Source organism: Lissotriton helveticus, chromosome 3_1 (genome assembly GCF_964261635.1).
Source record: "Lissotriton helveticus chromosome 3_1, aLisHel1.1, whole genome shotgun sequence".
NCBI lineage: Eukaryota > Metazoa > Chordata > Amphibia > Caudata > Salamandridae > Lissotriton > Lissotriton helveticus.
The window spans coordinates 588,002,297-588,029,667 of NC_136061.1; the positions used below are offsets into that span (position 1 = coordinate 588,002,297).

Here is a 27,371-nt window from a genome sequence, read left to right on the forward strand (position 1 = left end):
GGAGAGCGAAAGGGGAAGGAAGAGGCAGGGGCAAGAAAGAGGTGCCGAAGTTGACAAGTGTGAGACTCGAGTGGATAGTGGAGCTCTTGGTAGAAAGAAAAGGCTACCAAAGTGCTGACCAAGATATGACAGAGATAAGAAAAAGTAGTCAGGGAGGATAGGTGACACCACGGTGACCTCAAAGGCAACAAACACAAATTTAACTCATCTCAATGCCAGAAGGAGCAATAAAATAGCTGTCAGAGAGAAGCTGGTGATATCACATTGCTGTTTTGCTCTTTTTTGCTTCTAGGATACGAGTAATATAGAGATGTACATATTATGTGACCTGCATGTGTTGCCTAACTGTTGAAAGAGTGGAGAAAGACCTTAATTCACCCACATTTCAGAAACAGCCTTTTTGGCCACAGCTAGCCCTATCAAGTCTAACTCTGAGTAAATGATAATAGTGACTAGTTGAATATATAAAAATAAATAAGAGAGTCTGGTGAGTTGAGAGAGGGTTTTTAATGATTTGAGAAACAAAATAGCACTAGGGGCACATAAGAGATTCACTAGACAATGGAGATACATTTAGCCAGTAAACAATGAGGGCATATTAAGAGTGATTATTTGGGGTTCTGGGGATGGCCTGTAAGCGTGTAAGTGGGGTTATAGCTCTATTTGGGATTGTGTTTTCACACCAAAAAGACCATCACTTTAATTTTAATTTGTAAATCTATGCATTTTTTATAAAAATAACATCTCTGTGACAGTATAGGACCTCGCCTGTTTCAATGTAAGGGTTTAGTGCATCACTTTAAAATAATATAGGTAGATGTCTGCACTATTTCTGGCAAAGAGAAAAACTATTTTACTGTGTTGCTTTGTATTTTAAAGCTTCTGGAAAATGTATTCGAAACTCAGCAATTAGGAAATATGAATGTAGATAAAATACTGAGACCAAGATGGAGAAATGTGCAAACAAAATCATTTACAAATAATGTTTTTATTAAAAAAAAGAAAGAGAGGCGAATATCTTGGTAGGCCTATCAAAATTGGTTACCAGATATCTGCAAAACATATAGCAGGTATTCCACACTCTGATCACGGTGAATGACAATTTCTGAAAGTAGGGCTTATAAGAATATCACTAATCCCTGGGTATGTTGAAATGATCATCAGTTTACCTTTTGAAACCTTTTCTCAGTTACTAAATAGTGAAAGTGCTTGATTGTTAAGACATTTCTATATCTCTTATTTATAGTCACAATGGTCACCAACTTTATGAGCGATCAAACTGAGCACTGACAAGTTTGACAAATCATATAATTGACAGTGTTTGGGATGAAAAAGATGGGACAATGTTTTCTTTCACTTAAAAATTTAAAATAGTTTATATGTGATTGAATTTATGGAGACCCAGGTAACACGTCTTGTGAACAAGGCATATGATAATTTATTAAAAGCTCTAAGCACCTGTAGCTGGCTCTCTGTGCAAAATAGAGTGTGGAGTACCTGGAAAAGTCAGTGTCTGTACTTGTTCCCACCAGCTGTTTCTCTGCCTGCTGTGAGTGTTGTTGTCTGTGCTAAGCCTCAGATCATGCATTACAAATGTACAGGGGGCTGGAACCACAGGAGGGCGGGAAGGACAGGATGGGGGATTATTTCTTTCTCGTAGCCCTTTTTATTTGTGAGATGTTGTGTTCCCCTTTCCCTCCCTTCTTTTGCACTCTCCCCCTCTCCTTCACCCTTCCCCACCCTTCCAGGCTGCCACAGCTATGAAGATCACCTGGCCTCTACCCAAGATGGCAGCAAGTGTAAGAATGTGGTCAACCTGGGAGCAATTCGTCAAGGCATGAAGCGTTTCCAGTTCCTTTTAAACTGCTGTGAGCCGGGTACCATTCCGGACGCATCCATTTTGGCAGCTGCCCTTGATCTGGTAAGTCATTATTATATATGGACATTAAAGATAAACTACCCTAAATAGTTTTGAGGTATTACGTCCCATACTTCCAAAACGTACTCTAACGAAAACAATGTGTCTGGGGCCTATGGGCAAAAGCACTCAAGCAGTGGCCTTTTTTGTTACAGTATGTGGTGTATTATCTTGCCCTGCCATCTCTAAAAAGAGATTGGAGTTGCATATATCAATCCATTTTATTTTTGCGGTCTTTTTCAAAGTTAAATGTCACGTGCTAGGGCAATAGAAGTATACCCTACAATACAGCAAAGTTAAAGATTTCGGAAGATGTTAGTTTTACTGATTAATTTTATTATAAGGATTTGTTAATATGTGGCAGGCCAGTTCAAGTGTCTGAGGACTGTGCGGGAAAGATAGCATGCTTACAACATTCTCTACTGCTTTCATCTGATAGTCAATCTTGCTCAATGCAGACTTTTCATAAATATATGTTGTACACAGTCTCTGCAGTCCATTCCCTTTTATTACTTGTGGTATCTGTGTGCAAGGGTAAATTGATTTGAGCAGTCTATCTTTACAGGATGCTATTGTAGATTGGTAGATCTTTGCATATTATATAGGAACGAAGATCTTACATCTTTTACCCATGAAGATAAAATGTTACATGTATGCCACAGCCTACGCAGTTAGAAAGTTCAGATCTGAAAACACTGAATAAATAAACATATTAGATATGTTAGATTCAAAGCACAGACTTCTAGATGTGAAAGATGCTCATCGGATTTGCATTAAATGGTAGCATTTCATTCCACAGTAACATATATGTGCAGAAGAGGACCTTTCCAGGGTGGTGACAATGGATTCAAATGAGGCGAACACCCGCTCAGTCACATAAGTGATTCATTGTTGTAAAGTGCACCATTATACCCTATTTTCATGGTTTACCAGGGTGTACTATAGGGAGATATTGCAAGTAAATAATTTTCCATAGATTAAAAAAATGAATCTTTTTTTCCTTTTTATTATTTCTATATTTGTGCACATTTGAAATCTTCAAAGAGCTGAGGCTCCGTATATGTAAAGCTAGTCATTACATTTCTGCACAGCCTAGGTACATCCCATATATCTTGAGATTTCTGTGAATCGTACTCCTTGTTACGTAGGTCATAGTAGCACATATACTATTCCTTAACAGTGTGCTTCTTATCATACCTGTGCAAAGCGTTGTGTGTCCAAGGAATTGATAAAAGAGCTTTGGATATATATGTATGTGAGCATAAGATAACTATAGCATTTTAGTCATTCATGAGGTATGAGTGTATTTAATCAATCAAGCTTAAAGACCAATTTACTTTGTCTCAGTGAAACCAATCAATGATTATATATTTCCCATGTAGAATAATACGTATATATAAAAGTCTACATATGCATTATTTTTCTATTAAGTTTGTCTTCAGCACCTGGAAACAGTCGGTGGGAGGCTCAAGCAGTGGAAGCCATGAGAATGTATATTGTTTATATTAGGAATTGTCTGCTATATTTGTCCAGTTGACATACACATAGAATAAATGTTATTATAATAACAGATATGATGATAAAGTTAAGGGCAAACTGAAAAGGCCTGCTCATAACAAAATAAATAAGCATCAAAGGTGGGAGAGTGAATGCACTTTGCCATTATTTGATCTTTACTAAATAGGTGTAGTAAAATCCAATGGACTAATTGAAAACAGGGTATGGATACCCATTATGTGGAAGTGTAAAATTTGACAGCAGATAATGGCTGCTGTTCCATACAGCATTACTCTGATTCCGCGCTTCCTTTTCACAATCTTTACTCTGGCATTCTGCCGCAGGTTTGAGACAATCAACTGGCTGTATTATAATAAAAAAACGATAGAAATGCTACTCAGCCCCACAAGAAGTTCCAACCTGTCCTTTGCAACCAGCTGTGTGGACCTCTTCTTCCTTACCTTCACCATGTCATCTAGGTGTTCCAACCACAGGAGCTATCTGAAGGATTATGGGGGAGAATATGAAGGACTATGTCAAGGACGCCCAAACTCAGGTTTATGAAGGTTATCAATAAATAATCATGCCGTTACCACCTTCTCATAGTCCGTTCTTGATTTGGAAATGAAAAGAAGGCGTAGAGTTTAGCCTGTTGCTGCTCACAGATTCTATCAACACAGAGACGCTGCAACATGAAAAACATGTAATATGCTATTATGAAGTTCAAATGTTGTCCTGCACAGTCAGAAGGACACATTTACCAAAGGCACCGTTTGTAGCCTCAATACATCCATAGGGTAATTTTGATAAAAGTGTTAAGAGGAGCACAAGTAGTAGCTCCATAACTTTCTAACAGTTAGACCCCATTGACTTTGCCTGTAAAATAGCATTGTGTCTGTATTGTATTTCAGGAGGAAGAGAGATCAAAGACAATGCATTGCTGTTTGATAGGATGGCATTACGTCATCTGCCAATGGTGGAAGAAGAAGACTTTATTTATTTACCAAGTGGTGTCAAGGACTAGATGCTGAGAAGGTCTAATAATTATCCAAAAAAAAGGAACTCCTTTCAGTAGCCATGATGCACCCTGCAATAATATACATGAAACTTAACTTGTTCTATCTTTAGAGGGTCACGCTTAGGAGGGAAACCCACAAAGGGAAAAACTACTTTGGCACACCCATGATTTGATAGAAGATAGAGATAGTGCTGGAGAAGTCAGCCAGGTACTAAGCTCCTCCTGACATCAGGAAGGAGAAAAGAACCACCAGGCTATGCCAAGTTTAGAAATAAGGAAGAAAACAATGCACCCTGCCAGAACCTCCTATAAAGCCCCCATTATATACATTTCAAAAAAGATGTGACATCACCGGAAAAGGCTGTGGAACATCTTGGATTGGGAAACTCAAACACCCTCCAATGAACAGACCTTCTTGTTGGATAGGGATACTTATAAAGTTTGCTTCTCCCCCACTTTTTAAGGAGGTCATGCATTTGCCAAGCATTGAAGAGGAACCCCAAGTTTGGTATCCTGAACACCATGCACAATCCAGAAATTCCATTGCTGCTAATTATACTGCTCTCTCCCTGTGATTTGCAGAAAATCCTTCCAGACTCACATTGAGCACAGAAGCACTGAAACATTTGAACCGCTTCACTCTTGTTCTTTGAAGTTTTTATCTTGGCAAGTGTAGTGATATTTGCTCTAACGAGCCACTGTAATGAATTAGGTGTGTTTTCAATATTCTTTATTCTTTTTTAGAGTGTAAGAAGGATATTCTCTTTAGATGAGTTACAGTGGAGTAACAAAGCTGGCTGCGATGTCAAGCTACCTGTGCCATTTTTCAGGGCTATGATAAAGATTGACTACTGAGCTTCATGTGTGAGAAACTTCACTTGTATGCAAAATATGGTGGCTTTCTTGTTAGTCCTAACTTCTGCTAGGATGGGTAGCAGGTTTGAGACTCTCGATTCCTCACCTATTTTAAGGGTATGCTCTAAAATTCTGGGGAGCGTAATGCTTTCTTGTTTGCCTAAATCTGTGACTTAGTTTTACATTAATCATGTTGAGTAACTTTCCTCTTTTTATCTGCCTATAGAGTATCTATAGAGATTTGAGTTGGGCTATTTGTCATTACATCGGTAGAACTCCATCATTTAGGATTTATGACAGTCTTTCTGTAGGGTATAAAAGGAGTATTTTTTTCATAGTCTATTTCCAGGTGATGTAATCAACTGTTAAGTGCGCGGTTATACGCTAGAGAATAAACCTCTCCATTATCCTGATTTTGGGATTTTGGTGCCTTTGACTTATGAGAGATTCTGAACTTGACCTGGAGGGGCATGCCAAGCAAACCCCTCATAGTGACAGTAGGACTGCTGTCCCTGTCACAGGTTTCCCTGTGGTGTGGTTGTTGCAGCATACCATGTTTTGTAGTGATTATAGTCCTACCAAGCTGTTTTACCTTTGTTGTGTGAGTGGGAGCCTACTGTCCCATTCATCCAAATGTTCTGCAGCTCATGGTGAACCTGGAATCCTAGTGCCAAGATCCTGTACGTTGGAGCATGTGTGTGCATTGAAGTTGAATCAGTATGACACAGGCATATGGGTTACTTTTTGGAAGCCCTGGTCCTGTCATATGCGCAAGATGGAGGTGAGGTTGCTTTCCCAGTTAGTGGAAGTGTATTACTGACATTCCTGAGACTGGAGAGAGAGTACCGAGACACTGAAGGGGCAAGAGGAGACAGTTTTCCTCTCTCTTTTTTCTTATGTTGTGGGTACTCGTGTGTAGAGTCAGCTCAGCTGTGCTGTGAGGAGCATCACCCAAGACAAAGACTGAGCCTGGAAGACAGCCTGTGACGGCCACATGAGAAGGCAGCGACTCAAATAAAGGATGCATCAAAAAGGAGTGACCCAAAAAACAGTTCTGATAATGCCGACTGAGAATCCTTACACCGTGAACTCATCGCTCTCCGTCCTTCAAAACCTCTACTTTTCTCTTGCTGGTCGATTCAGTATTAAGGTAAGATCAAGCAGAGCGGATATACGACAGTACAACGCGATCATTTTGATCGGGGTACTTTACATCGCGGTTTTCACAACGCAAGTCGTTACAACGACTTGCGTTGGAGGGCACTGGATTGAGGATTAATATGATTTTCTATTCCAACTCCAGCCCACCTAACAGTAGGGAAGGTGTTGGAATAGAAAATCACACTATTCGTTAACCAAGAGCCCCATCCAGCGCAAGTCGTAGTAATGACTTGCGTTGTAATGGCTGCGTGGTAAAGGTCGTGCGGTGTAAACACCACGTTGTAAACTATGTTTCCCAGCAGAGCACAGACTTACGGTTTTGTCCAGTACTTTAAAAGCTTTCATGTGAAAGCATCACTCTTGAAAGGGTGATAGTTTGTCCAGCATTTTTAAAACTAGAATGTGAAAGCAGCATTATCTTGCAGGGTTGCTTCTAAATCATCCTTGGCAAAGTGATCCTCTTATGTTGAAGGTTCTGTGGAAGTACCGTGTTTCTTTCTACAATATTAAAATGTACCACGCTTAAGTGAACCAGTGACAGTTACTTTAGACACTTACTGATATGAAATAAAGTTTGCTCATATGACAAGGACATGAGAAATGGAACATTGATAAAGTTGTATTGGATATAATTTATAACGTCTTAGACATGTACACAAATCAATGTCATTTTGACACTTTAATAGAACAATTTATTAGAGAAGAAACAGCCTCTCAAAAGTATTAATAGAATTAATTTATATATGATCAATGTATACCATCAATCTATTATGTATACATTAATACGGTTAATACAATTTGGGGTTTCCCATTTGGAGTTTCAGAATGTCCCTTCTTAAATAATTATGTTTGACTCTTAACCACACTCCTGGGCACAAATTAGGTGGCTTAAAACAATGGTCCATAATGAAGCAATATGTGATGACATAAGGACATGAGGCACCCAAACTTTGTCTTTTCAGAGTGTTGTTACTACACTGCCTTTGATTCCTCATGCCACCTTTCTTCTGATAGTCAAGTGCAGATGTGATGATCTACATCTGTTGGCCCACTACTGTAAACAGGGTTTCACCAGGAATATGTGAGACTTTGTTTGGCATAGAGTGGATCACTGCTTACTATGATGGGAGAAACTTTTCACATGACCGGATAGTAGTTCGTAATGGTATAAAGAGTTTCAGGTATTAAGGTTTTCGTGCAAAGTAGTACAAGGGTACCAAGAGCTTGTACTTTAACATCAAATGCTCTCTCTCTTTAGCACGTTATTAGGAACCCTGCTTTTACTAGGAGATCAGTCTAGTAACTCTTTCCAGAGCCCTTATGAAGTAGATACTTTCCACCACCAGGAATTTAATTCCCGTTTTATTTTCACTTTCTCTTTTTTTTTTAACACAGAACATAGATTTCTAATGTAGGGCCTAATCCACAAACTGCACTTTGTGGTATGTTTTATAGTATTATAAAAGGTATACTACAGAATGTAAGTTTTACCAATACTTATGTATGTAGAGTTCCGACTGCAGAGTCTCCTCACACGTAAGTAAAGGTTTTAGTAGAAAATGCTAACAAATCACAGGACTGGGCGGGAAAAGTGGCAGACTGGGATTAGGGAGGAGTAAAAGAGGTTTAGGAAGTGGCAGAGAGGGGTTTAGAGAGCCATTGGCTTTACTCTGGGGTGCAGACATGTTGTAGTAGGTTTAGATTGGGGTTTGAGACTACTGTAATTAGTGAACATAGTCCAAAGTAAAAATTTACTCAAAAGTATAAGTTATCCTTGTGAATCAGGCCCTGTATTTATAAAGTTTACATTTTCCGAGTTGCACCCTTCTAGGTTGTGTATGCAGTCTGTAAAATGATTTGAGACAAATATCAAATTTACACGTTGGTCCTGAGCAGTTGACCCTCCTAAAACCTTCACTGTCTTTTTAATGTGCAACCTGCAAAGATATACTCTTTCTGTACAGGATTAGCACGAGGTTCTCTCCACAGAAGACTTATTTATATGTAATTCAAGAGAACCTATCCCACATATTAATTGTTCTAACATAAAAAAGCTCCCTTCTCGGCAGTGTAAACATACCAGAATGCAAACACCTGTGTAGGCACGCTGACCTATCTGTTCTACAATACCGGGTCCATTTTGAAATAGGAAACTAATGTGTCATTGAAAAAATTAAATACCAATGTTGATCGAAACATCGATGTCAAACACACCAAAATATATTAGTAGAGTCACATGAATATACCGAAACACACATGTAATGTGGTCAGCCATAAATAAAAACAGAGAACCATCTGGAAGACACTCAAATTCCAAATTAATGCTTAGAAACATAGCTCAACTTTTTTTTACAAGAAGCAAGATATCTCAAGTCTCTCATTCAACTAGTTAGGCTCTACTTGCTCTAGACTGCAATGAAACCTGTCTCCTAATTCTGCTCGACCTTTCATCAGCATTCGACGCAGTAAACCATATCAAAATACTAGACCGACTTGAGGAAATTATGGGGTTAGATGGCACAGTCCTAGAGTGGTTTAGATCCTTTTTAGAGAACAGATCACAAAGATTCATGGTGAAAAACATTATCAGCATCATCCCCAAATATTATGGAGTATCACAGGGATCAACACTATACCCTTCTCTATTCAATCTTTATGTAGAACCACTAACAGAAATTTTACAGCAGGCAAACATTTCCTTCCACATGTATGCAGATGACACACAGCTGTATATCAAGATTGCATAGTTGGTAGAGATCATCATCATGAACCAGGCTTTAAAGAGGACCGTTCATTGGCTAACTAATAATCTTCTCAAGGTTAACCCGCATAAAACAGGATTCCGTCTGATTTCCCCCAGAAAAGCTCTACAAGTGTAATGGAATGATCCAAGTTGATCACTGCGCTAAATTGTACTCCAAGTCTAGTAGACTGAACCAAGTCTCTTGGAATTACGCTAGATAAGAACCTGAACATTCAAACCCACATTAACACGATGGCACAAAATGCCCGCTTCCATCTAAGCTATCTTAGAAAACTGAAACCTTTCATAGCTACATCAGACCTCGAAACGGCTGTCCAGGCATGAGTCATGTCGAGGATTGAGTACAGATCCACAACTTTATCAGGACTACCCAAGATTTCAACAGCCCCGCTAAAAGCTTGTCTCAATGAAGCCACGAGACTTATAACAGGCTCCAGAAAGTTTGACCACATCACCTCACATGTGAAAGTGCTTAATTGGCTACCTTACGAAGCAAGAATCCAACTAAAGATGGCATGTATCACACACAAAGCAATACATTACAAAACACCACTATACCTAGCCCAAAAAATCACATTATCAGGAGGCAGCATAGTCGCTCGGGGCAATGGAGATCTCTTACTGAAACCTACCCTCTTCCGAAAGAAGAGAACTTATGACAGAGCATTTTCTGGTGTTGCACCAAGAATTTGGAACTCCCTCCCCCCAAGCATTAGAAGAATCTCATCCACTTCAGCTTTTAAAGAAGAAGGAAAACATTTCTTATGAGCAAATTCCTCCCATAAGAACAGTAGACTAGACACTGTTAGGATACCTTCCTGTTCACACACTAGGATTATACAACTCGATCTCTAGTAGTCGTTAGCACATGCAAATATGTTTTTGTAAACACAAATGTCTCTCTCAAATTGATAAACGCTTGTTACTTTTGCTTAAAGTTCATGTCAAACCCTGCTGTCGTAAGTTTAAGGCTATGTAAATGTGAAGCGCTCTGATACCCTAATCGGGTCATGTCCACGCTATATAAAACACGGAATAAATAAATAAATAAATAAATAAAATTGTTATGTTACTACAGAGTGAATGCAAGACACCAGCTATAGCGTGGATGCCTGCACAGTAGATGTTCTTGGGTTATTCTCACAAAATATCTTGCATATTACTAGCTACATCCCTTCTTGTCACTATGCTGTTTCATCCATACATGTTTAGCCAAAATCTGAATCTTTTCAAAAGATGATCTGATAGAGACTTCAATCCACAGATTCCTTACCATAGAATTATCCCCAGGCGTCAGACTGGATCTGGAATTTTTTTGTGAGCAGTATCTTGGCATGCCAGTAGGTGGCATTGTTTGTCCCGGAAGTGACATGTGTAGTGCCTATATAGGCGCCATTCCAGCTTGCTGATGTCGGTTATTTTCATTCTGCACAAGTCAGCGCTGATCCGGAGAGAGCTAACCCCAACTATTTTTTGACTGACTCTTTTTTTACTTTTTGTCTAAGATTTTTCGAGATCATTTCTCATGGTGGGGCAGGTATGTCAACCAGGAAAACTGGCTTGAAGCCCTTTGGTGCCTCTCACTGACAGTGACAGACCCACATCTTGTTTGTCTCTAGTGCATTGAGCACGACCACAACGCAAAGACCTGCAGCGCGTCCAAAGACCTGCATAGACTGCCACTCCATGCACCAAAAAGCCTGGAGTCACAACGGTTTCGATCCCAGTCGAGAGGAAGGTCCCAGTATTGGTCGTGGAACCCTATATCCTTGTTGCACTAAAAATCAAAGAGGTCTTCATCTTCACCCCATCTGTCGAAGTCATCTGACAAGTCGAGGAAGCGTCATCATTCAATGACTGTCTCTATGGTAGAGCCGGTGCCTGGGCCTGATCTGCACCACCCCGAGTTTCCGGGAGTGATCTCCACCCCACTAACATTGCAAATTTTATGAAGCCATGCACCTCATATTTGGGTGGCCCATCCCCTCTGGCGTGCCTTCGGGTCCCATGGGTTCAGGAGGGGTCCCTCCTGTTCCCTGCTGGTGATTCCACCTCTGGCACTAGTCAGGTCCCTTGGATCAATGGATGGACCCTGACGGTTGTCGGTTCTATTACCTCGACCTTCCTCGCGCTGGTCCTGATGCGCCTGCTGCTGCTGCCCTCCAGTGGTGCAGTCCCCGTTCTGGTCCTGAACTCTGATTTGGAGCCGGGCGAGGCATCATCATTCTGATGCTGACTTGAGCCATGACCTCCAGGCTAGAGGCTGAGCCCTATTCCTATGGGTTAGGACTTTGGAAAGATTGGGAGGGGCCACTGGACCCTGAAGAATACTTGCCCCTAGACCCTTATGTTGACTGGTGTGAGGGACTGGCGTACGCCATTAGACAGGACACCTCCCCAGATACTGGCATGGTCACTCCTCCTACCACGGCTAAGGAGGAGGGAGTGTCTTATGCTATGGGGGTGAGAAGGGTGGCTGAGGTCTTGGACCTTACCCTGCCCTAAATGGCAGTTAAGGCTACCATCCTGGCAGAGGTACTTCAGCCGGGAGTGACCTTCTCTGAACCACCATTTTAATTAAGCCCTTAAGAATGTCCTGCTTCAGCCCTGGTCCAAATTCTCCGCAGGGGCTCCTGTGAACAGGACAATTGCCTGCCGCCAGGGCCCCATCCCAGGGGACCACAGTTTCCTCACACAACACCCTACTCCCTACTTCAGACAGCTTGGTGTTTCAAGCCTCCACTTCCAGTGTAAATCTTGGTGCATTTCCTACCACCCCATCGGATTCGAAAACCAAGAGGCTAGACACATTAGGCAAGATAACCTTCTCTTTCACCAGCCTGGCACTGCATTCTGTCAACACTGTGTGGCTTTTGGGTCGTTACTCCCATGCACTGTGGAATACGTGCATGGGGTTGTGCAGGTCCTGCCCATGGTCCCGAAGGACGCCCATGCCATACTCTCCCAAGCAATGGCAGATGGGAGGGATGCAGACAAGTTGACTGAATGTGACCGACTCTCTAGGTAGAGCGGTTACTGCGTCAGTGGCCTTATGGCACCATGCCTGGTTTGGGATGATTGGCTTTTCAAGGGATTTCCAAGCTTTGCTTATGGACTTGTTCTTTGATGATTTCTGTCTCTGAGACAAGGCTTACTCAGCACTGTTTGTTTCATCACTGGCCGGCCAGAGCGTCTGACTCACGCCGCAGTTGATGTGAATGATGACTATCACTGCTTTTTGAATCGGACTGGTGTTTCCAGCCCCTGGTGGCTCTACAGAGGCTTGTGCCGGGAGAATTTGAGATAACTTCTTGATAACTGCTTCTGCATTTTAATTTCCTATCGCAACTTTTTGCACATAGGAAGATAATCATTTAAATACTATCATTCTAAACTAGTGACTGTTTAGTGTTTATTGAGACGGCACAGCATATTTGCACATTTCTGTAAGGTGCTTATTTTAAAAACTAGAACTTTTAATCAAATCCTCTTTTACATTTCTGCTCATAGCAATCTGATTTATTGGGGTTGGGGTTGAGGATTGGTGGCACTGCTTGAGTCGTGTTGAGTCGGGCGGAGGCAGCTATCGTGGGAGGACGAGGGATAGCGGACTAGGCTTTCCCTGCCACCAAGTACACATTGAGATGCTGGCACGAGCACGTCGCTGGCGCGCCAAGGCGTGTCTAGGAAAAGCCCGTCTGCGCCTGTCTGCGTTCAGGCCACGCGCAGCGCCAGAACCCCTGGTAGTTTGGTGCCAGGTAAGCCCCCCATTTTTGCGTACTCCAAATATACCCCGTTGGAACTGAACGGGGTGGATAGGGCTTCGGAATGTATATGTTTTTCTTTTGATTCAAAACAGTTTGCTCCTCCAAGGGCCTGTCCTAATTACAACACTAATCAGATATCAGCCTATTAGGTCCATTAATGATAAAAGGACAGTAGCAGCTGGGCATGATACACAAGTTTTAAAATGTATCATAGTGAATGCCAGGTCCTTGGTGAAACATAGCATGGAGTGTGCAAGGCTCATAGAGGAAAATGAAATAATGATGGCTTTCATCACACAAGCTTGGACAGACGAGGCATCTGGTCCAGATTTGGTGAAAGCTACTCCACCTGATTTTCTCTGCCATGCATTGAACAGGCCAGGTAGGAAAGGGGGTGGATTGACAGTAATATACCATAGCTCTATTAAAGCTGTATTCCTGTCTCAGCTAGAGCCTGTGAGGCTTTGTCTTTTAATTTCAGCCTATCCGACCATCATACCTTTAACGGTATTTTATTGTATAGACCACCAGGAGCTAGAAATGTGTTTGCTGCTCCTCTTGGTAATTTGCTGGAAGAGGCTCTTTGTTGCAACACCTACACCATCTTTAGAGATTTTAAATTTTATTTAGAGCTCTCTAATGGCTCTGACACAGCAATGTTGATGGAATTGATGGATAGAGCAGATTTAAAGCAACTTGTTAGGGGACCGACCCATGTAGCAGGACATACCCTGGATGGTATTTCTCTCACCACCTAGGCTTGTCGTTTACAGGCATATTACCACTTGTGTTGTCCGTCCATACTGCTGTCCAATTTGATCTTTCCATTGCGGCACAGCATGCAAGGAGTAGTAATCCAAAAGGTCAGATAGAGATGAGAGCCTGGAATAGTCGATGGGACTGCTCTACTTGAGCTTCTAACTTCCACGGCAGGTTATTTACAGCAGGGGGTAGAGGAGGCATCCTCCATCTACACCATATGGCTCACACAAGCGTGTGATAAAGTAGATCCACTAAAAACTGTCTTCCCTAAAAGAGTACATCCCTCTGCTCCATAATTTACAGAGAAGGTGATAAATCTAAAACACATCTGTAAACGCCTCGAACGTAATTGGAGGAAAAGCTACAAGGAAGCAGAGAAGAAACAAGCTATCTTCTTCGCAAAACAAAAATTCTATTCAGCCCAAATTGATTTGGCAAAGAACTCGGCTAAAGAGCTCTTTAGAACTGTCTCCAGTCTTGCTTCTCCGAGCCTAGTTAATGTCCAATGTAGTCAGGAATTATGTGAGGAGATCGCTAAATTCTTCCTTAACAAAGTGGTGAGCATATTCTCAGTCTTCAGCGGATCAAATGATGCTGGACGTTCAGGAGGTTTGTGAGCCTAAAAGGATCCCTCCTTGGACAAATTTAGGCCACTGATCGTTCACGATACTCTTGGGCTCCTAATTGGAGCCAGATCGGGCCCACTTTTTGATCCATGCCCAGTGACAGTTGTATAACTGGCCCCCAGTCCGATCACTGTTGTTCTCACATCCATTTTTAACGGTATGTTTGAAACAGGACAGTTCTCCAAACGTTGGAATGTGGTCTCAATATTGCCCCTTCTAAAAAAGCCAAGCATGGGCTCCAAGGACCCCAACAATTTCTGCCTGATCTCTCATCTTCCTCTCCCTGCCAAAATGGTTGAGAAAAATTTGAACAGTCAACTCAGTGCTTTTTTGGGGGAAGTCCAATCATTGGATGCCTCCCAATATGGCTTTAGAGAGGGACACAGCACTGAGTCGGCACTCATCAAGGCCATGGATGAGATCAGGGAAGCAGTGGATCAAGGAGGCAGGGCAGCTCTGATCTTCCTGGATCTGTCCGCTGCATTTGATACGGTCCATCATGATATTCTGATGGACCTTCTCAAGGACTGTGGGATCCAGGGTAAAGCTTGGGATTTCTCAAATCCTTTGTATCAGACAGAGGACAGATTGTATCCTTGGGTAACTTTCAGTCCAAACTCTTTTCAATGCCATGTGGTGTACCGCAGGGGTCATCACTGAGCCCCACACTCTTTAATGTGTATGTCACGTCAATTGACTCATGTTATCAGTGCATTTGGGTTTGGGATCACGTCCTATGCTGATGACACACAAATTGTGGTGTCTCTATTACCCAGCCAAGAGTTGGGAATAGATAAACGTTTTCAGGCCTGCATGGAATCGGTTGGGAGTTGGATGGTAAACACTTGCCTAAAGCTGAATTCAGATAAAACCGAAGTAATGCTGTTCGAGAATGATCTAAACTTCTGGACTCCTAACTGGTGGCCTACCTCCATGGGATCACTCCCTACACAATCTAAAAAGGTGAAAAATCTGGGAATATTGCTGGATGAGAAACTCTCCTTTGGGGCCCAAGTAAATGCAGTCGCTTCAACAACAGCGCATGTCCTGAGAACTGTTAAAAAGGTATTGCGGCTTCTACCTTAGGGGAGGCGGCAAGTAGTGGTTACAGCATTGGTCTTGTCGAGGCTAGACTAAACAGCCTCTGTCCAAAAATACAACAAAAACTCCTGCATAAACTCCAGCTGCTACAAAATGCAGCGGCCAGATTACTTATGGACACATCCAGGTTCTCCCCAATTTCCAAAGAGATAAAACAATTGAACTGGCTCCCGATGAGGAACCGGGTGCATTTTAAATCTCTCTGTATGGTTTTTAAAGCACTACAAGGCCTGGGACCAGATCATCTAAGACACCAGTTTCATTGGTATAGAACGACAAGAACGCTTAGATCACTGGAAGCCAAACTGGTCGTAGTTCCACCAACAAAAAAAGCTCAGTGGGGTGGCAGAAACTTCTCTTCATGCACAGCAAAAGCCTGGAATGACCTGCCATTCTATCTGAGAAATGCCACCAATCTTCTAGCTTTCAAGGAAGGGTTGAAGACCTGGCTCTCTGATAAATAAGCTCACTGTTTTTCCAGCTCTGCATTAGGGAGAAGTAACTAGTGCCAGGACACCTCTGTGTAATCGTGCGCTCTGTAAGTCTCCAAATAAATAAATACAGAGATACAAATCCTCATCTCTACCAACTTCTCCTTGATCGTTCTATTAAAAGCTTTCATCTGGGCTTTTGTTGTTAGCCCCACTTGCTGTCCCCTTTGTCCTGAAGAAGACCTGCTGTGACTCCTCGTGAATCACGAAATACCTGGGTTGAAACGTCACCGTGCCAATACAACCGATTCCATGCTCTCTCCACCCCATATGAAAAACAGATCTGTGCATGGTTTGGAGATTCAAGTGTATAGGGATTGATGTCTACTGAATGAACAGTTTTTAATACATATTGTACAGCACTGTATATATCTTATCCACCTAAAGCACCTTGTCACCACTAGATGACCTTATCACAGATTAGTCTATCTTGCATCGTTCCTTAATTAATCACTTTTTTGCTATCCGTCACAGCCTGACTATATGTCTACCTGAGCACATTGTAAAATGAATTCCCTTTGATTTAATCAATCTACGTGTGTCCTATGTTCTTGTACAAATGTTTGTGATATATTTTAAAGTAATTACCCTACTCCCGACAGAACCTTTTGCACTATAGATTTACTCAGCACTGTAGCGCTTCACGGACAGCAGGGCTATGGCAAGGTCCTTTCCATGGCCCCCCACCAATCCCTGTCTGCCTTTCGCCCCTTTTGTATCCATTGAAGGGGCTTCCAGTTGTGTTCTTACCTTCCCAACCAACACAGCGGTCAAGTTTCCTAGCCCCTGCTTGGCAGCCAGAGGTGGGGAACAAGGGAGCCATAGAGAGGGTGCTGATGCCAGAAGTAGGTCTTGGTTGTTATTCCAGATACTGTCTGGTGCTCACATGTAACGGAGGCATTTGTCCTATCCTAGACGTGAACCCTCTCAATTTCTTCCTCAGGTAGGAGAAATTCAAAATGCTCATGCTCACTCAAGTCCTGTCTGCCCTGAATCCAAGAGACTGGATGTAGCATTGGACTTGCAGGACACATATTTTCACTTCCCCACAGACAGTACCTGTGGTTCAATGTGAGCCACACGCACTTTCAGTTTGGCGTGCTCCCTTTTGGCCTTACCAACATCCCTCCAGTGTTCACCAAGGGGATGGCTTTGGTTACATCTCATCTGCGAAAATTAGGTGTACCAATATTCGCATATCTTAACAGCTCGACGACTGGCTGTTGAAGACACGCTCGCCCCAGGCAGTCGTCTCCCACCTCCATACTACAGCAGACCTCCTGCACTCTCTGGGGTTCACTGTCAACATGTCCAAGTCACACCTGACCCTCTATAATGCAATGTTTCTTTTTTTTTTTGTAATTTCTTTATTTGAGTTTCAAGTTTACACATTCCCCCCCCCCCCCCCCCCCCACCCCCGGAGAACAGGAACCCAGCATTCTTTAATTTTATTACAGCAAAAACAGTAATAAACATAAACATTTATACAGAAGAAAAAGAACACATCACAAGAATACCATAATAATAGGTTTGCGGCAGGTTTCCCCAAAATATTACTTCCAAAATCATACATACTGAATCCATGATAGTAATGGCGCCCAAATCTGCAAACCCCTATTCCGCTTGACCCTCCCTTTGTTTCTATAGGTTGCGACCTCCAAGCTACAGGTCGCAAGCAGCCGAGTTCTCTATTCAAAAAATGAGGGAGGTAGCGGATCTATCCAGGCTGATGCGACACACAGCCTAAATACAGCCATGGCTACAAAGATCAGTCCTTGTATTTCGGGTGGTCGGGTGATACTGGTAAAGCCCAACAACACCTCTTCGTTAGTAATATCAACCCTATATTGGGCAATGTGAGATAGAAAATCAGAGACTTCCACTAGTACTCTAACCAGAACAGGGCACGAAGCGAACATATGAGTTATATCCGCTGCGGGTGATGCACATCATGGACAGGTTGTCCCTTTCCCGGTCCCCCATTTAGCTATTTTTCCAGGTGTGTAGTAAAGTGAAAAGAATGTTTTAAAAAATTGTGCCTGGAGTTTCATAGACATTAAACAAGTCAGTGACATATCATAAGCATCGCGGGACACCTGAGGTGAAATCCCCAACCTAGTATGCCATACCATCCTGTGCTTATCCATATCGTCGGGTAATAATATATTTAATTCTTCATATATCTCCCTGATTCTCTGAGTTTTAGCTAATCTGAGTTTATCAATAATTTGACTAGGTTGGAATTTGATACAGCCGCCTGCTTTTTTTAATAGAAAGTCCCTCACCTGGAGAAATTAAAAAAAGTCCCTATTCGACAGACCAAACTCTGCTTTCAATGCGTCAAATGTTTTAAGTCCATTAACAGAAAAAAACCACCCAAGATGTGTGACTCCTGCGTCCACCCACCGTTTTGTACATACATCATGGAATATATTCGGAAGGGCCGTATTCTGTGACATGGGGGTAGAGCAGGAATAGCGACCTAAACCGACTAATTTTTTAACATTGCCCCAAACTTTAAAAACGCTAGAAATGGTCTTGAATTTCACTTTTTTGAAGTAATCATCGTTGAAGTGGCGCCACAGACAGCCAGCACTTCCGTCACCCAAAATAAGTTCTTGTGGAGTCGGTACCCTACACCCCACCAAGTTAACCGTTAACAAATTAGAGCTGTATTTTAAAACTGTAGCCCAATGATAATGGAATGTTTCATTGGGGCTGTTCTTTACACAGGGCAGTTTGGGGCGTATCCTCCTAAATGGTGATTCCAAGATGTTCAAGCTATAATACAGACGTTTCAGCTGTGTCCTAGGTTTCAGTGAGATTGACTCTGAGGCTGCTGGGCCTCGTGGCCTCCTGCTTCTTTCTTGTAACACTTGCCTCCTGGCACAGCTGGCCTCTGCAGTGCGACCTGACCTTCTAGTGGGCACAGCATCAGGGGAATCTCTCCAACATGGTCCAGATTTTGGAGGGGACTGCAAAAGATCTGAAGTGGTGGTTAACGAACTGCTACTGGGTCAGCGGCAGACCCCTCCTGGATGGGGTGACCATCTGGGAGCTGATAGGTCTACAGTCTCTGGGGGAATCTGAACTCCACACCAACCCACTAGCTCTCTGGGCAATCTGGCTGAAAATTAAAGCCTTTCTACCCTCCATCAAGCGAAGGCTAGTATTCATGGACAACAGCATTACCATGTGGTATTGCCACAGACTGGACAGGGTGGGGTTGTGCGCCCTTTGTCAAGAGGGTCTGCGCCTCTGGACAAGGTTGGAATGTCAGGGGTTTTCCTTGGTGCTTCAACTCCTGGCGGACTCTCTTAATGCCAGGGCTGGCGAACTCAGTCGAAGGTGCCTAGCAGTTCACATATGGCGTCTTCGTTCAGAGGTGGTACAGTCTTTTTCAGCAGTGGGGAGAGCCTTGGTAAGATCTGTTCACCACCTCCGAGAGTGCGCAATGTCCGCAGTTTTGCGTGCTGGAGTTTCCAAAGTGGCTCTCGCTCAGAGACGCTTTTCATCTTGAATGGAGCTCAGGGCTCATGTACACCTTTCCGTCCATACCACTCCTGCCCAGAGATCTCAAGAAGATCAGAAACAACTGGACACAAGTCATCCTTGTGGCTTGAAACTGGACTCGGAGTGCCTGGTATCCCGAGCTGTTGAGTCGGCCAATGGTTCTCCAATCAGGCTGCCCCTTTGGGAGGGTCTTCTGTCGCAGCATCAGGGCAGGGTTCTTCACTGAACTTGTCAACGCTCTGCCTTCATACATGTAGATTGAGCAGCGACACTGGACAACTTATGACCTTTGCCCGAAGTCTGTAATGTTATCTTGGGAGCTAGGCGTCCCTCTATCAAAAAAGTATATGCCTGTTGTTGGGGCAAGTTTGTGGCATGCTGTGCAGAGAAACAGGTTGACCCTCTTTCTGCTTCCCTTTTTCAAGTTATTCTTTTTATTCCTTTTCTTGCCCAGTTGGGCTCTGCTTTGGGAACTCTGAAGGCTATATTTCTTCCATCTCTGCCTTCCTATATTTGCCAAATCAGCCATCCCTTTTCAAATCACCTTTTGTGAATGTTTTTCAAAGCTCTGCAACATGTTTCCTCCCTCACCTTACATCATACCTCAGTGGAACCTTAATCTAGTGCTCTCTTTTCTGATGTGTGCTCCTTATGAGCCACTGCATAACTGTCCTTTCAGGCTCCTTACTATCATGACGGCCTTCCTCGTGGAAACAACATCTGCCTAGAGGGTCAGTATGCTTCAGGCTTAGTCATCCAAGTCCTCATACCTGAACATCTACCCAGAGAAGCTGATTATTCACACTAGAACTTCCTTCCTGATGAAAGTTGTCACTCCCTTTCATATAGGCCAGTCCATCACCCTGCCTACCTTTTACGCTCCGCCACATCCCTCTAAGGAAGAGGAACGACTCCACTGGCTGGGCCCAAAAAGAATGCTGTTGTTCTACCTTAACCACACACAAGAGTTCCGAGTAGATGGCAAACTCTTTGTGGTGTATGTCTGAGCGAAGATGGGGAAGGCCGTGCAGAAACGGACCATCTCCAGATGGATTTTAATCTGCATTACGATCAGCTAGGCATTAGCCTAGAAGCAGCCCCCTGAGTTCTTGTGTGCAAATTCCACCAGAGCTAAGGGTGAGACCACTGCTGTAGCATGATGAGTTCCAGTCCTGGACAGCTGCCAGGCAGCAACATGGGCTTTGGGCTTCTCTGCCCATGTTTACCAAGCACTACTGCCTATACAGTCATGTCAGGATGGGCACTTTACCTCTTTGGTCCTGCAGGGCATTCTGTTCTGAATCTGTTTCGTAGAACCGCCTAAGAGAGAGGATTGATTGGGTATCTGTTCTAAGGTAAGGAATCTGTTGCTAGAATGCTCTGTCAGATAAAAAAGTTACTTACCTTCAGTAACGATTTATCTGGTAGAGGCTCTATCTAGTCATAGATTCCTTACCAACCCACCCATACTCTCTGTTCTGCAAACAGATTTCTCAGGACAGGGCTGTTTCCCTTTCAGGGCCCTAATATTCCACATCAGTGGTCAGTGTTCTTCATGGCTTGGTGCTCTACACGTGATAAGTCACAAACAGAAACATGTTGGCATGCTGGGATGGGGCCTATATAGGCACTGCTTCCGTTCCTTCAAGTGCAGACGACACACGCACGTGGAGCTAAACAATGCCACCTAACGGCGTGCAGGAGTACTGCTCATGAAAGATTTCTGGATCTAGTCTAACGCCTACTGTAAGGAATCTGTGGCTAGATAAAGTCTCTACCAGATAACATGTTACCGACGGTAAGTAAGTTGTTAGTTTTGCCTCTTAAAACACCCACATACAACCCCTTAACAAAGAATTGCTAAAAGAGTATAAAAGATGCTAATCGATCTTTGGTAGCCCATATACAATATAAGGTTGGAGAGCTAAAAAATAGAAAAGTTGTTCATTAGGTGTCTTACATTACCAACTCATGATCATTATCCTGTGGTAGTCTCAGTTTTCATCCAGACCATACTTTAGTGTCAGATTCTGGTTTCAAGCAGTGAGGAGTTGAAAATGCTAGATCTAGAGGTCATTGTGATAAAAGACAATGTAGCCCTGTCATTATTTCCCACACAGATGAGAATCTGAAACCTAATGAGCTCTTTGCCTATCTTTAATCTAAGAGTCCAGCTGTTAGACCTGGCATCATTGGCATGAGTCTCCCTTCCATATTTCACTGATTGCCTCCTCTGTTTTTATATGTTTTGCTTGTTATATGCTTTGGGCACTGTGCCACTGCTAATAAGTGCCACAGTGCAAGTGCTCCCTTTGTTAAATTGATGTATTTATGAGTGACTCCATGATTGGGTTATTTGATTTACTTGTCAGACCCTAGTACAGTGCACCATGTGTGCCCAGGGCTTGTAAATGAAATGCTGCTGGTGGGCTTGCAGCACTGGTTGTGTCACCCACAGAAGCAGCTTGTAAAGTGTGTCTCAGGCCTGCCATTGCAAGGCCTGTGTGAATTCTCTGACTGCCATGTCGACTTGGCAAGTGCACCCACTTGACAGGCCCTAAACCTTCCCTTTTCTTCATATCAGTCGCCCCTATGGTAGGCCCAAGTGCAGGGTGCATTGTAAGGATACGGTAGGACATGCTCTAGTGTGTGTGGCATGTCTTAATAGTGAATTACAGCCATTTCCGTTTTTCACTATTGCCCGGCTACCTGTTCTCCATAGGCCAGAATGGGTCGCTAGATTATTACATTTTATAATCCTAACTGACTCAGGGAACATGGTAGAAATTCGAATGTAGCATGCCTTTACTCAGAAAGATCAAATACATCTTTTAGTAAAGTTGGTTTTAACATTCTGTGTTTGAAAATACCACTTTTAGAAAGTAGATATTTTCTTGCCTAACTATCCAATCATGCCTTTGCTAGGTTGTGTATTCCTTGTCTGGAGCTTGAGTGAAATGGGCTGGGGGATTCCAGGAGAGAGGGTGAGTCCGCACAGTGCTGAATAGAGAGATCTGCATGCAGATGGGAGGGAGGGGTTGCACCTGGGACCTGAATAGGGCTGTGCTTTCCCTCCACAATGCTGGCTCCAACTCCTGTGGTGTGTCTGATGTCCCTGGCCTACACTGTGAAAGGAAATAAGGAGTCTTGTCAACAAAGTGCTCCAGGACTGACCAGAACTGGTTTGGGCTAGGCAGAGTCCTCTCTGCCTTTAGAGGATAACGAGACAAGTAGTATACATATGGGGACCCAGACCCCGAGACTTTAGATCACTTCTGGAAACAAGACAAATCTTTTGCCAAGGAGAAGAACCATGGAAGCTGCAGGAGTTTGGACTGCCCCTCTGCCAGTGTGCTATTTGCTGGGTTGACCTGCAGTGGTTTCTTTATTGCCAAGGAAAGGAGAACGAACTTTCAAAGAACTTTCATCATCTTGCAGAGTATTACTCCAAGGGCTTGAACTTATGCTTGGCTCCTGCTGAAGTCTCAGGGACAAAAGACTTCACCTCCAGCTCCCCTCAGAGTTTCCAGGCTGGGAATTCTGTCTGCAGAAGCCTGCGTGGTGCTGGGAGCTGGAAGCGCAACGCATCGAGAGAAGCGTGTCGCAGTCGCAGCTGTTGCCATCTCCTCGCCGGAGAATTAGAGGTTGCCGCCGCGTAGAGGTTGCCGCCGCGTCACCAGAGAAGCGTGCATTTGCAAAAGCTGTTGTCCGACGCATCATCGGAGAAGCGTGTTGCCATCGCATCGCCGGAGAAGCGTGTCGCAGGGCCTGTCGCAGCTCCAAAGCTACAGAGTTTGCTGCACGGCCACCGGGTGTGCACGCATCATCTTCACATCATCGCATCAAGGGTGCCATCTTATCGCATCGCACCCGGATTGTCGCATCGCATCAAGGCGCCATCTTGCACATCGCAACCAGGACGCAGGATGAGAATCCACGCATCATCTCCTCTCTGGTAAGGATCAAGACGCATCCCCTACTCTGCGCAAGCATTGAGGCGCAACGCATCATCTCCCCCCGAAGCAAGGAACCAACGCATCACCTACCCTGCAAGCCTTTTGTTTATTTTTCGTTACGCATCCAGGTACTTTGTTGAGAACTTTGTCGCATTTATCACCAACTTGAATTAAGCAACTTCTACCAAGTCTATTTTAAGTACAGTATTGTGGATTTTTGTTGTTTGTGGTCTTGTGTCAAGTCTATATAAAGAATACTTAATTTTATAAAACCTGTGTGGTGTCCATCTGTAATGTTTTCACTGTATTACTGTGTATATTCACCAATGCTTAACACACTTCCCCTGAGATAAGCCTGTCTGCTCATGCCAAGCTACCAAGGGGGTGATCAGGGGTTATCTAGTAGTGTAATCCCCTTTCTCTGACTTAGAAGCAAGACCCCCAGTTCTAACACCGGTTAACAAACTTTCTACCTAGGCAGTTATATTTTGGTTAGGCTGCTTCATCTATCTTACCCTGTACCTGCGATTTTTAATGTCAAATTAATGCTAACTCTGTATTTTAACTCATGCTACTAAATCATGTTAATAAATGTGTTCTTTTTCAAGGTCATTCAATCCAGTAGATGAGTGATAAAGTAAAAAATTTCTGAGTTTGTTTTCTACAATTCTTCAGTTGTTATCTGATGACCTGTAAATATGTTTCGACGGGATCCTTTTTAAACAGCTTATAGGGATGTTGAATGAGGATGCAAGACAGTCTGGGATCTAATATTTACTGGTAAAGGGACTGGTACTCTTCTCTTTCTCATTCTATCTTTCCTGTCTTATATTTCTAAGAGCAGATTCTCTGCAGTCATAAAGTTACTATTAGTAGAATTAAATTTGCAGTTTGTGAATACCCAAAAAATCGTAAGCTTACACAAACGTGTTAGTTTACCTTGTTAAATCAGGCCCTTCGAATGTCATTGCAAAAGCAAATGTCAATCGAATGTCATTGCAAGCAAAAAATAAAATACCTATCTCCCTTGAGAGAGAGCAGTGAATAAAAACATAATGTGATATCAATTTAAATTTGCTATGGTTTGGTTATCATTTAATATTGAAGTATCCGTAGGACCCAGAAGAGTCCCTATCTGACATGCCCTTTTTCTACCCCACATATGGTTAGAGTAAAAATTATACAAGCTGTATTTTTCAAAGAAAGAACATATTCCACAACTCTCCTACTTTAAGTTTATGCTTTGTCCAGAGGTACCAAGTGATGGACACAATTGAGTTTTTAGTAAAGTTAATGTTTTGATGAGGAATGTCACCTATTTGCTCCCAGAAGTACTTTTATGCAAACTTTTCGATAAAGCATGAGCCAGTGGACCCAAAATGAAAAAAGGTGGCCAGTCCAAGGCTGAAGACAATATCACAGTGTAAGGCAGTGGCGGTAAATTAATGATTAACCCCTTGCATGCGGCCGTGATTCTGCGCCTGTGCGGCAAAATCGCAAGTGGGCGGGTTCATGACGGCCCCCAGCCGTCATCAGCACACGAGCGCCGTAGTGCATGACGGCTGGGGGCCGTCATCAGCATGCAAGGGGTTAAAGAATGTTCTCCTTCCCTCTGTAATATTAATATATGTGGACATCTTTCCAGAAGTATTTGGGGTAATGTTGTTGTTGAGCTGCAAATAATATTAAAAATGTATTTTCAAGAAAAGACACCAGCTCTTGACAACTGAAACATGATAATATTGTCATTTTGTCTATATAGGAAGCACCAGTAGTAGCAAGAGCAGCTTTGTTTCTGGAATGCGCCCGTTTTGTGCACCGCTGTAACCGCGGCAACTGGCCAGAGTGGATGAAGGGCCACCATGTGAACATCGCCAAGAAAGGCCTCTCAAGGGGGCGGTCTCCAATTGTGGGGAACAAGCGGAATCAGAAGCTGCAGTGGAATGCAGCCAAACTGTTCTACCAGTGGGGAGATGTAAGAAGAGCTTTGCTGTTTTTGTTTTTTCATATCCCTCGTTTAGCATCTGAAATTGGAAGGATAAAGCCACTTTGACTCTCTGGGTTCTATCAACTAATCATATTCCCTACTACTAATTACAAATTGTATGTTGTAAAAATGTTTACATTGTAATCTGCATACGCATCAACCCCCCCAACCCCCATACAGGGAAGGGCTAGTGTTCTCAGATTCTAACTGATGCCTCTTAGAATTTTTTGATATGCCACTGACCCATAGTCACCATTAGGTAAATGAATTGCATATCATAACAGTGTTTCATGATTGTCCAAAATGCTTTAAAACATCTAAGTTGTAGAATAATACTTAGATGATATGATTTCAGTATGTCAGTCAAATTGACATGTTAACTGCAAGAATAGGACGCCACCAGGCGTTCTATTCTGCCCATTTCCCTCTGTAAATGGCAGACGCTGCCAAGTCTCCTGCTCTGTTGTTTCCCTAATTCTTCTTTTGAGAAAGTGGCCACCATCACGAGACATAGGAAGCCTATTCACCAAGGTAAATTTACAATTGTAGATTTACTACAAGTAAATTTACTCTTACACTTTCGAGTAACTTTATTATTTTTGGCTTTTCACAATTTATGATGGTAAAGTTACTCAAGACTTAAAGCTTATGTGTCCCCACGCCCTGAAATAGATATTGGAGTTAGTAACAACATCAAATACGTATGTAAAGTTAGTACTAGTAGTGTCTGTACAACCGTTTTTAATGTTACACACACTCCTTAATCAGGGTGCATACCTTCTTACGGCAAAGTATAGAAAAAAGTTTTAAAGTTTATTACATTTTTATGTTAACTAGAAATGTTAATTAATTGTATGTACTTATTTTAAATGTAAAACAATATAAAATAAATATCTGATAGCAACTTGTAGCCGCATATTCCATACTTTAGATATATCCCCAGGCTTCAGATTGAATACAGAAATGTTTTCGAGGAGTACAACTGCATGCCCGTAGGTGGCTCCACATGGCATCATTCGCACTGGAAGTGGCATTAGTTCTTTCCTTTCCTCACCATATAGCCCTAATCCAGTCTGAGCTACTCCACTGCTACTTTTTAACTGGCTTTTTGCAAATTTTTGTTTAAGTTTTTTTAATCTCTCCTGGTGTGTAGATATGTCACTTAGGAAACCAGCTAGTTTGAAACCATGTAGGACCTTTAACAGGCAGATGTTGGTGACAGACTCCCACTTGATGTGTTTGGGGTGCTTGGATCGAGACCACGACTCCAAGTCCTGCGAGGACTGTCGCGCAATGCACCCAAATACGCTTAAGGAGCATTCTCTAAAGTTCCTGACGGACCGACACCGGTCAACTCCAAAATGCTTGAGGTCTCGTTTGCCAAGGAGGTCCTGGGACCATTAGCGGAGCCCGTGCAGACAATTGTCTTCTCACAAAAAATTGTTGGGGATGTCCCACAAAAACAAGAAAGCCAAGAAGTCAAAGCAGGCTTCCACTTCACCATGTCTGTTTAAGTCTTCTGACTGTGCGTGGGGCATCAGCACTCCAGGTCCTGCGAGTCTGTGAAACCTGAATCTGGGTCTTCTCCACACTTCCCCAATTTTCCTGATGCTGGAGTGCTCCCCACCCAGCTAAAACAATTGAATGAGGCCATCTGCCTCATATTTTGGCATCTCTGCCGCTCTGGAGTGCCTTTGGGTTCAATGGGAGGGTTTCGCCCTCGGCACCAGTCGGGCCCCATGGATCCCTTGTTGCATCCAGAGCAGAGCCGTTGATGAGACTGAGACCTTCCTCGATGCCCGTTCAAGTGCCAACACCTTTGGCGCCACTGTTGCCCATAGGCAGCACCACCCCATCGTTATTCCCAGCTCCAACATGGAGTGGCATTGATGAACGGTGACTCTGGTTCCGACTGAGTTCATGCTTCCTGATGTAGAGCAAGTGGCCTATTTACT

General features: G+C 43.1%; 1 protein-coding gene across 1 annotated transcript in view; it reads left to right on the forward strand.

Annotated features, from left to right (window-relative positions):
• UNC80 (unc-80 subunit of NALCN channel complex) overlaps window positions 1-27,371 on the forward strand; it is a 2,761,828-nt gene that overhangs the window by 983,941 nt on the left and 1,750,516 nt on the right. The window contains exons 21-22 of the mRNA XM_078680564.1: window positions 1,749-1,921; window positions 25,192-25,404. Coding sequence (XP_078536690.1) covers window positions 1,749-1,921; window positions 25,192-25,404 — 386 coding nt within the window. The remainder of the gene's footprint in view (window positions 1-1,748; window positions 1,922-25,191; window positions 25,405-27,371) is intronic.